Source organism: Rhododendron vialii, chromosome 6a, assembly GCF_030253575.1.
Source record: "Rhododendron vialii isolate Sample 1 chromosome 6a, ASM3025357v1".
Lineage (NCBI taxonomy): Eukaryota > Viridiplantae > Streptophyta > Magnoliopsida > Ericales > Ericaceae > Rhododendron > Rhododendron vialii.
The window spans coordinates 13,311,471-13,326,619 of NC_080562.1; the positions used below are offsets into that span (position 1 = coordinate 13,311,471).

The 15,149-nt window shown below is 44.0% G+C and overlaps 1 protein-coding gene across 1 annotated transcript; it reads left to right on the forward strand.

Moving 5' to 3' along the window:
- Positions 1–13,109: 13,109 nt before the first annotated feature.
- LOC131328411 (uncharacterized) lies at positions 13,110–14,372 on the forward strand. Its single transcript, XM_058361358.1, has 2 exons — positions 13,110–13,385; positions 13,812–14,372. The coding sequence occupies exons 1-2, from the start codon at positions 13,110–13,112 to the stop codon at positions 14,370–14,372; spliced, it is 837 nt and encodes a 278-aa protein (XP_058217341.1).
- Positions 14,373–15,149: the final 777 nt, after the last annotated feature.

Consider the following 15,149-nt stretch of genomic DNA (forward strand, 5'->3'; position numbering starts at 1 on the left):
AAGGTAAACCAATATTAAATCAGAGTTAATCATCCAAAGTTTGATCATAGAACTGTCCAAGGGACTATAAAATGTTCTCCGAATTTTGTTTATGAAAATTAAGTAATCGAATTCTATGCTTCCACAGTGCCCTCTAACCACCTTCTCGATCCCATATAAGATCTATTTTTTATGCTCTGATACCAACTGTAACAACCCAGACCCTCAAGCACCACGACCACAATATAAACAACAAATATTAAGTACTAAAAATCCAACCCACTTCCTTAAACATTTACACACTTTATCATTTATACCTCCCACATAACCTTCTCTCCTCAACTTACCTTTGCCCTTCCTCTCATCTTTACCTCTCCCAATATTTTTCCCCCAACTACTCTTTCGTTTTTTCTTCCCCGGGCAAGCCCCCCCCCCCCCCCCCCCAAAAAAAATAATAATAATAATAATAATTCCATTTTCTCCATAATAAATACTATCCTCTTTAGTTGACTCATCAAATATGATTATAAAGATCGATGACAAATGTCCACCCCCTTTGTCTTTTATCTCATTTTGTCTTCTTAATTTTTCTCACCACACTTATCTTCTCATCACCCATGCACAGCCATTGCACTTTCACATGCCCACCCCTCACAAAATCGCCACCTACGGCTTTTCATGCAAAATAATATATATTTACCCTAAAATCTACTAGTACATGAAGTAATTCCTTAATGCACGGGGGAAATATTTTTGAAAAGTGCGGATATTACAATCCACCAAACCCGTCAAAACATTCAAATCAGTAAAATACTCGGATGGGGTATCACAAAAAGGGTAAGCTAAACTAATCTAACTAAAGGAAAATTTTTCCGATAAAAATGGTTGCATCACTATTCATGTTCGATTCGCACTTTCAAATTGCAAAAATACACTTGCAAAGGAGTGGCGTTAACAAAAAAGGGAGTGGAAAAACTAAGTTCTCTGGTCCGTCCAATCCCATTGTCAAGGTTTTTGACCCTTCCAATTACATCACCCAGATGGATCAACCGAAACCTGGGGTAATTATCTCTTAAGATAACCACATCATTTTCGCAAGAACAGTCAACGACGAAGAGGTGGAAGACATAATTGAGGAAGAAGAACTTCGTAGGGTCCTGATCTATTTCTATGACCCTTACGCACCTACCGATGACTACTGGCCAATAGACAAGATGGACAAGCTCGAAGTTGAAGGAGCAAAGGAAGAAGAATCTATTGACAATGATCTACTCGACGAAGTGTCGCTAAACCTACTCTTTGATGAGGGGGTTACTAATGATGAAATAAGGGTGATCCACCCCATCATGGATAGGTTTGGCAACTGGTGGAGATTTGTTGGCATACGAAAAGCTAACAACAGCGAAGAAGCAGAGATTGAAGCTCAACTAGAAGAAGCAACAGCAGTGGCAAACCAAATGGCCCTCCAAGACCTACAGGGTGACATTAATGAAAGTCCGAATCAAGATGACAGTAAAGTGCTGATGATCAACCTTGGTGAAGAAAAAGATTGCTCTGAGCTGATTGTGGACACTGCAAAAGGGGCTTTCCCAAACTGGACCGTGGAACATACTCAAAAATACAAAATAAAAAATGTTGACTCCGATCTTAGTTCCGATTCTGATTCCGACTCCGAATCAACCCTATCCGAGTCTAGTGTTTCATCTTTTCAAAACTACTGAGTCTAGTGAGGAAAGCCTGGTCAAAGCGCCAAGGCATGATATTTATTTTGAATTTGACTCTAAAATGTCTTTTGACAATTTTATCAATGAGAAAGAAGATTTAGAGTATTTCACTTTGCCTATGATTAACTGTGTGGATTCTGATAATCCAATTTTTGAGGAAGAAATTCTAGGATTCATCGAGAGGGAAGAAGAGAGGCATGCCAAACCTTTTCCTGAAGAAATAATTACAGCATACATAGGCTTTGAAAGCGAGCCCACGTTGGTTAAAATTGGTGCTACACTATCTTCTCAGGAGAGTGAAAAACTAATCCTTTTGCTAATGAATACAAAGATGTTTTTGTTTGGTCTTATGAGGACATGCCTGGAATAGACCCCGAAATTGTTTAGCACAAAATTCCTCTCCATCCTGATGCGAAACCTATTAAACAAAAACTTGCATGGATGCGCCCTGATTGGGTTGTAGACACCCCAATCTGGGCTTCCAGATTAGTTTATATGGTATTTGATTCCCCGATGATGAAACGGATCAAGAACACCACGGGAATGACGAGTATTTGAGCTTTGAGTGTTTGAAAAACCCTTGAACCTAACCTAATCCTAAGCCACTTCAAAAGGCCAAAAACCCTGCTGACGCGCGCTGCTCCCAGACCTTTGCGCGATGGTCAAACTGCCTGGTGGTGGTCAATAGTCAAAGTTTGACCGTTGACCATCGCGCCAGGGCCCAACCCTTGCGAGCCACACTGACTCCCTCGCGCGCCGGACGGAGTCCATCGCGCGCCAGAGGACAATGCTTGTTCCCACCAACTTTTCTTGAGGTGGAAACTTGGCCACCAATGCAACCTCAGCCAGCCTTGTGGACTGGCTGAACTCCCCTCTTTGCAGCTCATACCTACCTCAATCTCCTCCTATATATTGCCCCCATTGTTGCTCTTTCAAAGGGTTACAAAAATTCAAAAAAAGAGTAAGCACATAAGCTTTTGTGTTTTTCATCTAAATTCACATTCCTCAAAATATTCAACATAAGCACCCCAATAAACTTCAAACCTCAAAGCTCAACCTCTTTCAAACTCAATCTAGGTGTAGCATACCTATTATCTTCTATTCTGATCCCTGAGGGGGGCTGGCAGGGCCAAGGCTGGTAATTAATACTAGTTTTGGTCCTAAAGCTAACAGGGTTTCAAAAATCGTTGTGGTAGGAACCAGCGTACGACGGTCCCAGTCTCGCGCGTGACACTTTGTGGCCGCGCGCACAGGACCGCGTGGGGATTGGTTTCTTACTGTTTTATGTATTTACTTACATATAGATCATTGTAAGCGTGATAATAACCAGTTGACCGCTTTTCTTAGTACAAAGTGTTAGTCTTAATTCAATATGCATATCTGCTATTATGGAGTACCCCTAGGATCATTCTGGACCTATCCCAGAACCCAGAAACATGCAAACCAAGCACTGGTCTGGTTGAGCCAGGGCGCGACAATCGCGCGCCAGAGCGCAACCATCGCGCACCAGAGCGCCACCATCGCACGCCGGAGCGCCTCTAACCAGTGGCTGGCCTTACACGGGTAACTTGGCTTTAGGCCATTATTTTATCCCCACACTGTTTATGGGGTGTTTTGTTTATTTGTAGGGTTTCTTCAGCCTTTAAATTGTATATTAATTGCTTATCAACTGCTTATAACTGCTTGGTTTGCCCTGAGTGAGCATTGGTCCTTCCAGAGCTCAGAAGGGGATAAAATTCAACCTGTTGGAAGGATATCAACCCACGCACAATTGTATGGGTTTGTCGCGCGATGGTGGGCTTGCATGCACGTACACATGCATGCAAGTTGGCCATTACTTGTGTCAAATTCATACATAGGCACTGTTTTGATATTTTTGTCACAGTGTTGGATTTTATCTCATTTCATTTTTCAATATTTAATCCATCCATGCTATTCTATCACATCTTGCAAAATGTTACAGCTTTAATCTCATTAAACTGTTCCCCCGCCCCTAATTGGCTAATAAATTGATTAATCAAATAGAATTGCAAATGTTTTTGCAAATGTCTAAGTAGAGACCGGTCTCTGGATTGGGCGAGAGGGGTGACTTAAAATCCTTCCCCTCTTGTAACCTGGCTCCCGAACCCAAATATGGTTATGATGAACTAGTGCCTTCACCTTTTTCAAAAATCAAACAGCGCAGCGAGCATTTCAAGTTCGGTTCCTTGGGTGTTGGACCTTCAAACCCAAGTGGCCACTCTAAATTGAGCACTCGTCTACCAAAAAAGCACGCTCATCGATCCGCCTTTCTCAGGGCACACTGCCCACTGTAGCGACTTCGCTGGGGATATCGAATCAATATTGATATATACTTAGATTTTAATACACTTGAGAAGAATCCCACAAAAGTCTGTCAAAATAGTAAGCTTCGCGCTGCTAAAGAAAGGATTGGTGATTTAACAGGACCTCGTGATTGGTGATTTAACAGGACCTCGTGTCCGGCCATCCTGATCGGGGCTTTTTCGATTGTTCTCTCGTGTAGTTTCTTCTAAGTGTTGATTAATAAAGAGAGCCAAGTTTGAAAGGCATTTGCAAATTTGCACTTCTGTTCCATTAATCAAACTTTTTAACATTCTCATTTGCATCAATGTGGGATAAGCCTCTCTGGATCATTTTGGTAATCCGGCACGGTTTACCGGATCCCGGGGACCCCGAATGACCAACAACCTTCGACGATGATAAGTCATTCTACCGTTCGATTGTTGCTCTGCGGTTACGCGGGCAGCGGGAGCTATATCTTGGCTTTTGTCTGAGGAACCCGTTACAAGCCAAAACCAGCCTTTGCATATACAAAGCACTAACACTCTTCAAACTAGGACAAGTACCTACAGGGTAAGATCTACTTGCATCTAACCTCCATAAACTATCTACGTTTTACTGCTTTCCCTATCGCATGCACTGTACATACATACCGTTTTGCGTAGGAGCATGTTTAGGGCGGCTTCTAGGTTGTCTTTCTTTCGAGTCTGTCTTATGCTTATTAGGACGCTGCCTAGGCCCGATGAAGAGTCGTGCATCTTGATGGTGTACGTTGCTAATTTTTAAAGTCCTTAGATCAAGAAGACTTTGGGAAATCAAGACTTTCTAAGTCTTTGTCTAATACCCAATCGAGGTTTCAAACAGAAAACAAAGAACAACGGAGAGAATGCCCCGATGCTTATACCACCTTGGTTATCGTGCGCAGCACATACACTATTTTGTCTATGGCACTATGTCGCCTACGCCGCCCCGGTTCCAGTATCACGTCATCTACACCGAGTTGTTCCAAGTTCAAAGTTGAAACTTCGAGAACGGAATAGTCAAAGGCTTAGACTATTTTGACATCTCTTTGTGTTAGTCGATATATTCAAAGGATTCACCCTTGAAAAGAAATTCCGAGGATTTTGGCAGCGTTCGAACATCATGAGACAGACTCGTCTGTTGTTGTAGAGTCTAAGAGGACACCGACGACGATGACATGTACATTGAATTCTTCTTGCAATTAACTGCTGCTGCAGGAACATCACTGAGCTTTCAATTGCTTTACTCTCTAGTTTGGAACCATTGCACCGAATAAGAGGGTACCAAAAGGAAGAACCAAACCTACTTGGGAACGTCTTCAGAATTCGGTTCAAAGACTTGTCAAGCTAGATTCCATGTCAGTTGCAATGGAGGCTTCTCTAGGTTCACTGTTGGCCGCCCTATAGTTGGGTTCGCCATCAATTTTGCAAAAAGCTACGCCGCCGGCTTTTCCCATCTTTAGCTTCTTCATCAAGCTCCTCTGGAAAACCTATCATGGCAGATCAACCACAACCACTCACTATGGAAACCATGTACATGAACCTCTAGAATAGTATCACTGCTATGCAGCAAAGGGCTACTCAGACAAATGCTAACATCACCCGCCTAAATGACCTTATCAACACTCGTTGTCCCCCAACACCAGAAGAGGAAGGTGAGGACAATGAGGATGTTCATGCAGATCCTGTATTTGTCGAGGATCCAAACCATGCAGGGCGTCTCATTGTTCAGCCCATCTCTAGTGAGGCTCGTGTGCTTGCTCCAAACCCAAACCCTGCTATTGTTAGGGCTATTCAAATCCCTGACGTAGCTGCTCTCATGGCCAAGATGGCTAAGCTAGAAGAGGCTGTCTTAAAATCTAAGAAGATCAGCACAGGAGGAATTGACCTGGATCGTCTCTGCCTGTACCCTAATGCTAGGCTTCCCGACAAATTCAAAATGTCCGACTTGGTTAAGTTCGACAGGAGCGGTGATCCCAAGACTCATCTCTTTGGCTACCATGCTGCAATGAAGTTGCTGGGTGTGGAAAGTGAGACTATGTCTCAGCTATTTCCACAGACTCTCTCCGGGCCTGCTTTCCATTTGTTTTTGTCGCTCGACATCTCTAAAAGAAGAACTTGGGAAGACATTGGGGCTGCCTTTGTTGCACAGTACAATTACAACTCTTATCTCAAAATGACTACTCGTGAGTTGGAGTCCACCAAAATGGAAGCAAAGTAGTCCTTTGCGGATTTTGTTAAGAGGTGGAGAGCCAAAGCCGCTCTAATGACTGATCGTCCGAGCAAGAGGGATCAACTTCGCATCATCTCCCGCAATCTCTAGCCTGACTATGCCAAGCACCTCGTGCTGGTTCAAGCATCTGCCAACTTTGAGACTTTCTTCGAGTCTGGCCTAGCCATTGAGGATGCACTGCAGAGTGGAATTCTACCTAGGGGAGAGTTCTCCTCACAAAAAGCGAAACCGAGGGCTTACTCTGGAAATAGTAGCGCGTTGTTCGGTAACAACAACTACTCCAATACAGCCACAAGTGGGAGCGATGCTCCGGCTTTTGACTCCAATCGCGCTGCCGATGTCAATCAAGTTCAAAACGCCCAAAGCTACCGGGCCCGAACCCAACCTCGGAGTTTCTTTGTCTTCGAGGCACCTCTGTCTGCAGTGATGGAAAAACTCGTCAAATCCGGGCATCTCAAGCCTTTGACCCCAACCTCCTCACCAAAAATCCTACCTGCTGGTTACAAGCCTCACCTCTTTTGTGCCTTCCACCAAATGCCTGACCATCCCACTGACGAGTGCTATCGTCTTCGACATGAGATTCAAGATCTTATTGACAATGGCATAGTTCAGGTTCCACCAAAGCCCAACGTCATTTCCAACTCATTGCTTCAACACCACTCTGACCCTCTGATTGGTTAGATATCTATCATCTCCACTCAAATCAACTCAAGCTCCACCATATTCATCCCAGAAAGCCAACCCAAACCAATCATATCCATCCCGTTCGAACCAGAGATTAACATGATGGCTGTAAGTTGGGCAATTGAGGTCTTCGTTGCCGATACCTGGATTGACAGTAATGAGGAGCTTACAATGGAGCAGACTGATGGGTTAAGGTCCATTATTCAAGAGAGCACCGAGTAGGTTTGGTCGAAGAAGCTGAGGAAGCCGAAGTGTTGTTGCTTGGGCCTAACGTCCTCTAGATCCCACCTCTCTGTAAGGAAACTAAGGGTAGCTTTTAAAATTGCATTTTCAAAGTCACGTCTACTTTGCATTGACACTTTTGAATCTGAGTCTGACACAGGGTCTGTCGAGTTGTCTAAGTCTAGCTCTGAGTTGGATGTTGTGGCTCTTAGCCCTCCATGTTGTAACTTATATTCAAGTCTTTTGTTGTACTTGGCGACCCCGAGGGGCTTTCTTATGATATGCATTATCTTGCTTCTAAGTACTTTGCTGACTTTTGAATAAACTGTGTCGACCCTAACGACGAAAGGATAGATTTCGATGGGATCATCCCCAAGGAAATGTGTTCCCTCGCTGAAAGGGAAAATGAAAGGCATGCTCAGCCTATTAATTGAAATTGTAGTTTGCAATAAACTTGAAAGATGAGGTAGACCTCCGAATGGTTCAAATTGGTTCAACGTTGTCCCCAGAGGAGCATTGTGCCAAACAGGCTTGAAGAGTTCATCGACGTCTTGGCATGGTCTCACAAAGACACGCCCGGCATTGATCCCGAGATAAAGGAACATCAAATCCCTTTGTTATGGGGTGCCAAACCATGTAAAGCAAAGTTCGAAAGGTCCAGCGTCTCATACCATGTTCAAGCTTGCAGAAACAGCATTCCGCCAAGCACAAGTTAGAAAGTTCCAAATTGGCCTGAGGCGAGGCATGTCAACTGAAGCACTCTAGACCCTGTGCTATCAAAGCCATTTATCTGGGGCTGCAGCCAAAGATCATCAACCTCAACGGCAACAATTCAACACATTGGTCAGCATGGATCGATTCAAAAGCCTTTTCCCTGAAAAAAGCTCGTTGGGCTGAAAACCCCAAGGGTGGGCAGTTTCAAGCAAAAGTTAGAGTAGCCTGCTAGATCGAGAACCTATGAAAGAGGTCTAGGCAAAAGTAAAGGCAATAGTCAAAGCTTGCTAGACTGAAGACCTGAGAAGGCAGTTCTAGGCAAAAGTTAGAGCGTAAAAGGTGAGGTAAAACACACGAGTGAACCTTGGCCTAAACTACGTTTTGACCTAATTCCCAAAAATGGGATACGTAGGCGCTCTCTCTTTGAGACTCGGTCTATCAATTTAATCCAAGGCTTTGGTGCATCACCGTGGTCGAGAAGAAGACAAGCTTCATCTATGCAAAAAGGGGAAAACCTTTTATCTTTCAATTTTGTTTCAAACTACTACTTCAATTTCAAAGCTAAGCAAAAGCCTTAAAAGATTTTAAGCATAAAAAATAGAATGAAATGCTAGCGAGGCCTAACGGCTCACAGTTTATTTTCAATTCAGCGAAGTCTAGTTTGAGCAGCTGCAACAGCTTTGCAGTCACGCGCGCTAGTTCGATACTCATGCGTGCTCATTCAGTATGATGCGTGTTGGTCTCAAACCTGCGCACCCTGCTTCAATTTGAGCAACAATCAATAGTAGTGAGCTACTACTTTCAAGTCCTGTTCAAGGAGCTTTTGCCAAGTTTTGCCATACCATGTAGACCTAATGTATTGTGCAGGGGTGTTGATTTCAGTTCGGGCCTATATGAGTCGTCTTTCGAGTCTTATGTCCGTATTTGTGACATTTTTCCAGTTTTTCAATCCATTGTCGTTTTGGGATGCGTTTCCCAGTTTTGTCAGTTTCGTACAGGTCATTGTATAACTATTTGGCCTTACGCGAGTGTCAGTTTCATCTGTCTAAGAGAATATTTGAGTTTTGGCACGTTAATGCCCAAATTTCATTATTTTCCATGTGTTTAAAGGTCCACGTCATATCCTGGGGTTCTTTCTCACTTTTCATTTGAGCTAGGCGAGTTTGTGCATGTGCGCATATCTGTGTATCGATTCAGTTCGCTTGTCAATGCAAATTAGATGTTAGTGGTTGGTTTTTATATTCTCTTAAACACTTGCAAAAGAGAGTTAATAAACTGAAAAATGCAATTTTTACATTGCTACCCTAGTATTTGTAACCCACAAGCAGTGGAATCTCGTCAACGGAAAGGGCATGTTTGCCCAAGGCCAATCAAAGCATATCTCAGGGGCACGTCTGCCCAAGCATCGAAGAAAGGGCGCGCAGGCCCAATGCCGTTACTATATCAATTGGGCACGTTGGCCCACTCAATGTCTCTTTGTCTGGGTGCGCATCTCAGAAGCAAAGACAGTAAAGTACTAGGGCTCAGTGATAGTCCTTAAGCATCGTTGTCCTCCTATGAGCCGCCCTTAGCAAGGGTCTGCATTTTCAATTTATGCATTTTGTTAGTATACATCTTGTCATATTGTGTATATCAGCTGTTGAAAACAGGAAGGTGGCCAGTTTGTGGGAGTTATGCCAGAATAGTAGCCATCATGCGATTTGTCTACCAAAGGGCTGCGATACAATCTCCCGCGGAAACCAAATCATCGATAGCCGGTCCTGTCCCACTTCCAACAGCTCGATCACTTTGTATAGTGATCAGCCCTTTCAAATCAACGACAGCCGGTCCTGTCAAATTTCTCAACGACTTGATCATTCTGCACACTGATCTTCCCGTCTTCAAATCAACGATAGTCGGTCCTGTCAAATTTCTCAATGGCTTGATCATTCTGCACACTAATCTTCCCGTCTTCAAATCAACGACAGCCGGTCCTGTCAAATTTCTCAACGGCTTGATCATTCTACCCACTGATCTTCCTGTCTCCAAATCAACGACAACCGGTCCTATCCAATTTCCAATGGCTCGATCACGTTGTATAGTGATCCGCCCTTTCAAATCAATGACAGCTAGTCCTATGCAATTTTCAATGGCTCGATCACTTTGTATAGTGATCCACCTATTCAAATCAACGACAGTTGGTCCTATCCAATTTTCAATGGCTCGATCATTTTGTATAGTGATCCGCCATATCATCAGTGATGGTCAGCCATATCATCAACGACGGTCTGCCGTATCGTCCATATCAGTCATTCAGCAATGGTCCAACCATCCACGACTAATCGTTCCCCAGGAGAGTCCTCCTTGACTTGCCCTGAACAATTACCTCTACATCAGTCTAGCTTCACGCATATCTTCCAGCAGCCTTATTGCTCTGTCTCGGATGGTCTTTGATAAGGAGATTGGCTCTGATTCCCAACAAATGGAATTCAACCTGCCTGACACGACCTACCCGTGTTTGTTGGAATGCTTTGTGCCAAGGATAGCTTGATCCCCAGCAATGATGGCCTATCCTGTCCAAAATCTGCAGCGATAGCTTGTCATGTCCAAATTTGATCAACAAGCAGCGATTCACTCGTCCACTTCTACTTCCATCCCCAACAATGGACTGCCCATCCATTCCACCAATCAGGTTTCTTAAGTTTACAAGTCTACATTGCTAGTATCCTTTGTTCTGGATTGCCTTGAGGGGTGTCTAGATATCTTTGACATTACTTGTACCAAGTCCATGGTGCTTCAAGTGCTGTCAAACAGGGGCTACGGTAGACACCCAAATCCGGGCTTCCAGATTAGTTTACTTACGGTATTTGATTCCCCGATGATGAAACGGATCAAGAACACCCCAGGAATGATGAGCATTTGAGCTTTGAGTGTTTGAAAAACCCTTGAACCTAACATGATCCTAAGCCATTTCAAAAGGCCAAAAACCCTACTGACGCGCGCTGCTCCCAGACCTTCACGCAATGGTCAAACTGCCAGGTGGTGGTCAAAAGTCAAAGTTTGACCATTGACCATCGCGCCAGGGCGCAACCCTCGCGCGCCAGATGACTCCCTTGCTCGCCGGACTGACTCTATCACGCGCTGGAGCGCAATGCTTGTTCCCACCAACTTTTCTTGAGATGGAAACTTGGCCACCAATGCAACCTCAGCCAGCCTCGTGGACTGGCTAAACTCCCCTCTTTGCAGCTCATACCTACCTCCATCTCCTCCTATATATTGCCCCCATTGTTGCTCTTTCAAAGGGTTACAAAAATTCAAAAAAAGAGTAAGCACATAAGCTCTTGTGTTTTTCATCCAAATTCACATTCCTCAAAATACTCAACATAAGCACCCTAATCAACTTCAAACCTCAAAGCTCAACCTCTTTCAAACTCAATCTAGGTATAGCATACCTATTGTTTTCTGTTCTAATCCCTGAGGGGGGCTGGCAGGGCCAAGGCTAGTAATCAATACCAGTTATGGTCTTAAACCTGGCAGGATTTCAAAAACTATTATGGTAGGAACCAGCGCGCGACGGTCCCAGTCTTGCGCGCGACACTCCGTGGCCGCGCGCACAGGACCATGTGGGGATTGGTTTCTTACTGTTTTATGTATTTACTTACATATAGATCTCTGTAAGCATGATAATAACTAGTTTACTGCTTTCCTTAGTATAAACTGTTAGTCTTAGTTCAATATGCATATCTGCTGTTATGGAGTACCCTTGGGATCATTTTGGACCTGTCCCAGAACCCATAAACATGCAAACCAAGCACTGGTCTGGTTGCACCAGGGCGTGACAATCGCGCGCCAAAGCGCAACCATCGCGCACCTGAGCGCCACCATCGTGCGCCGGAGCGCCTCTGACCAGTGGCTCACCTTACATGGGTAACTTGGCTTTAGGCCATTATTTTGTCCCCACACTGTTTATGGGGTGTTTTGCTTATTTGTAGGGCTTCTTTAGCCTTTAAATTGTATATTAATTGCTTATCAACTGCTTATAACTATTTGGTTTGTCCTGGGTGAGCACTGGTCCTTCCAGAGCCCAGAAGAGGATAAAATTTAACCTGTTGCAAGGATATCAACCCGCGCGCGAATGTATGGGTTTGTCGCGCGATGGTGGGCTTGCATGCACGTAGACACATGCATGCAAATTGGCCATTGCTTGTGTCAAATTCATACAAAGGCACTGTTTTGATATTTTGTCACAGTGTTGGATTTTATCTCATTTTATTTTTCAATATTTCATCCATCCATGCTATTCTATCACATCCTGCAAAATGTTACAGCTTTAATCCCATTAAACTGTTCCCCTGCCTCTAATTGGCTAATAAATTGATTAATCAAACAGAATCGCAAACGTTTTTGCAAATGCCTAAATAGAGACCGATCTCCGGATTGGGCAAGAGGGGTGCCTTAAAACCCTTCCCCTCTCGTAACCTGACTCCCGAACCCAAATATGGTTATGAAGGACAGGTGCCTTCACCTTTTTCAAAAATCAAACAGCACAGCGAGCGTTTCAAGTTCGGTTCCGTGGGTGTCGGACCTTCAAACCCAAGTGGCGACTCTGAATTGAGCGCTCGCCTGCCAAAAAAGCGCACTCATCGATCCGCCTTTCTCAGGGCACGCTGCCCATAGTTCTTAAAAATAAAAGAAGTCAGTAAGCAAATCAACGCCGAATTTTTTATAGTCACCAAATACCCTCAGTGGGTAGCCAACATCGTTCTCGTACCAAAGAAGACTAGGGGATTCAAGGTTTGTGTAGATTTTCGAGATCTCAATAAGGTAAGTCCGAAGGATGACTTTCCATTGCCACACATAGATGAGCTAGTGGATAACACCGCAGGACATGCATTGCTATCTTTCATGGATGGGTTCTCCAGGTATAATCAAATTCTGATGTCTCCAGAGGATAGAGAGAAGACCACCTTTACCACACCATGGGGAACTTACTGCTACCGAGTAATGCCATTTGGGTTGAAGAACGCTGGAGCAACTTACCAAAGGATGGCGACAACACTGTTGCATGACATGATGCACAAAGAAGTGGAGATATATGTCGATGATATGATAGTTAAATCAAAAGAAAAGGAAGGACACTATGAAGCAATCCGAAAGTTCTTTGAGAGGATTAGGCAATACAAGTTACGTCTTAATCCTCAAAAATGCACTTTTGGAGTAACCACAGGAAAGATGCTAGGATTTCTTATCGAAATGGACCCTTCCAAGATACAAGCTATCATGGAGATATCACCACCCAAGACAGAGAAGGAAGTAAGGAGCTTTCTGGGAAAGGTGCAGTTCATTAACAAGTTCATTTCCAAACTCACAACCACTTGCGATACTCTCTCCAAGCTTTTGAAGAAAGACACGGATTTTGAGTGGAGCCAAGACTGTCAACAATCATTCGAGGCAATCAAGGAGTACCTTCAGAACCCGCCTGTGTTATCACCACCTATCCTTGGAAAACCATTGATTTTGTATCTCTCGGTAACGGACACATCCATGGGATGTATGCTAGCACAATAAAACAATGCCAAAGTAGAGTGCGCCATATACTACCTTAGTGAAAAGATGATAGACTATGAAACGCGATACACTCCTTTAGAGAAAACCTGTTGGGGGCTAGTATGGGCCACAAAGAAACTAAGGCACTACCTATTAACACATCCGGTAGTTCCGGTTTCTCGTTTAGACCAAATCAAATATCTTTTCGAGAAACCAGCACTTATTGGAAAGCTAGCTAGGTGGTTATTGCTGCTAACAGAGTTCGACCTCAAATACATGACAAGGAAATCAGTAAAATGAAGGGCTGTGGCAGAATTCTTGGTAGATCATCTTGTGACAGAGGCTAAAGCAGAAGACTTCATGTTCCCTGACGAAGACATCTTATTTCTCCTAGACGACGCCTGACAGCTTTACTTTGATGGAGCATCAAACCAATGTGGATATGGCATAGGGGTATTGCTAGTTTCCCCCAACGATTCTCATATCCCTCTATCATATAAATTGAGGTATGAAGTCACCAACAACCAAGCTGAGTACGAAGCTTGCATTGCTAGGATGGAGGCATCCTTAGAACTAGGGGCAAAAAGGGTAGAGGTCATTGGAGATTCAAACCTAGTGGTGTCCCAAGCAAGAGGAGACTGGAAGGTTAAAGAAGACACGCTGAAACTCTACCACTTTGTGCTGGAAACTCTGATTCCACAATTCCACTTTGTTATATTCACGCACACTCCACGAATGAGTATTAGGTTCGCAAATGTACTGGCAACATTGGCCTCCATGGTCAAAATATCACTGGGGTTCATAATGCGGCCGCTAATGATCGAGCAAAAGGTCAAGCCAGCATGTAAGTGCACTTTCACTGAGGAAGGTGAAAATGATGGAAAACCATGGTATGAGGACATGAAGAAGTTCCTGGAAGAGGGCGAGTATCCCTTCGAAGCCACCTCAAAGGATAAGATGGCCCTGTAAAAGTTTGCCGCCCGATTCGTAGTTTGTGGTGGAGCACTGTATCGAAAAGCACACCTGCGCCCCTATCAACTTTATGTCACAACAGAAGAAAGCAAAATGTGATGGAGGAAATACACAAAGGAATTTGTGGGCCACACATGAGTGGAGCAACAATGGCAAAAGAAGATCTTACGTCAAGGATACTACTGGACTACGATGGAGGCCGACAGTGCTGACTATGTTCACCAATGCTAAAAATGCCAAACTCACGTTGATCGCTTGCTTATTCCCCCTACAGAATTATATAGCATGACATCCCGTTGGCCATTCTCCACCTGGGGAACAGATGTTATTGGGAGTATAAATCCAAACGGGAAATACAAGCATCAGTTTATCCTTATAGCCATTGACTACTTCACCAAGTGGGTAGAAGCAGCTTCTTGTGCTACCCTCAAAGCCACCCATTTGGCCAAGTTTATCTGCACCAATATCATTTATCGATATGGTGTACCTCACGAATTCATCTGTGACAATGGATCGCACTTCAAAGGGGCAACAAAGAAACTTTTTGCTAAGTTTGGGATACAGAATCATCGATCATCTACTTATCAACCTCAAACTAACGGGGCAGTTGAGGCTGCAAACAAAAACATCAAAAGGATTCTTTGGAAGACTACCGACATCTACACGGACTGGCCAGAAATGCTACTGCTAGCACTATGGGGTTATCAAACGACTGAAAGGACTTCAACTGGGGCTACTCCTTATTCCCTGGTCTATGGGATGGAAATTGTCATG

Bases quoted from the DNA above. Each gene is read 5' to 3' on its own strand.
- LOC131328411 (XM_058361358.1), top strand. From the start codon at position 13,110: ATGGACCCTTCCAAGATACAAGCTATCATGGAGATATCACCACCCAAG. The intron at 13,386-13,811 runs GTAACGGACACA...GACGCCTGACAG, and splicing joins CATTGATTTTGTATCTCTCG to CTTTACTTTGATGGAGCATC.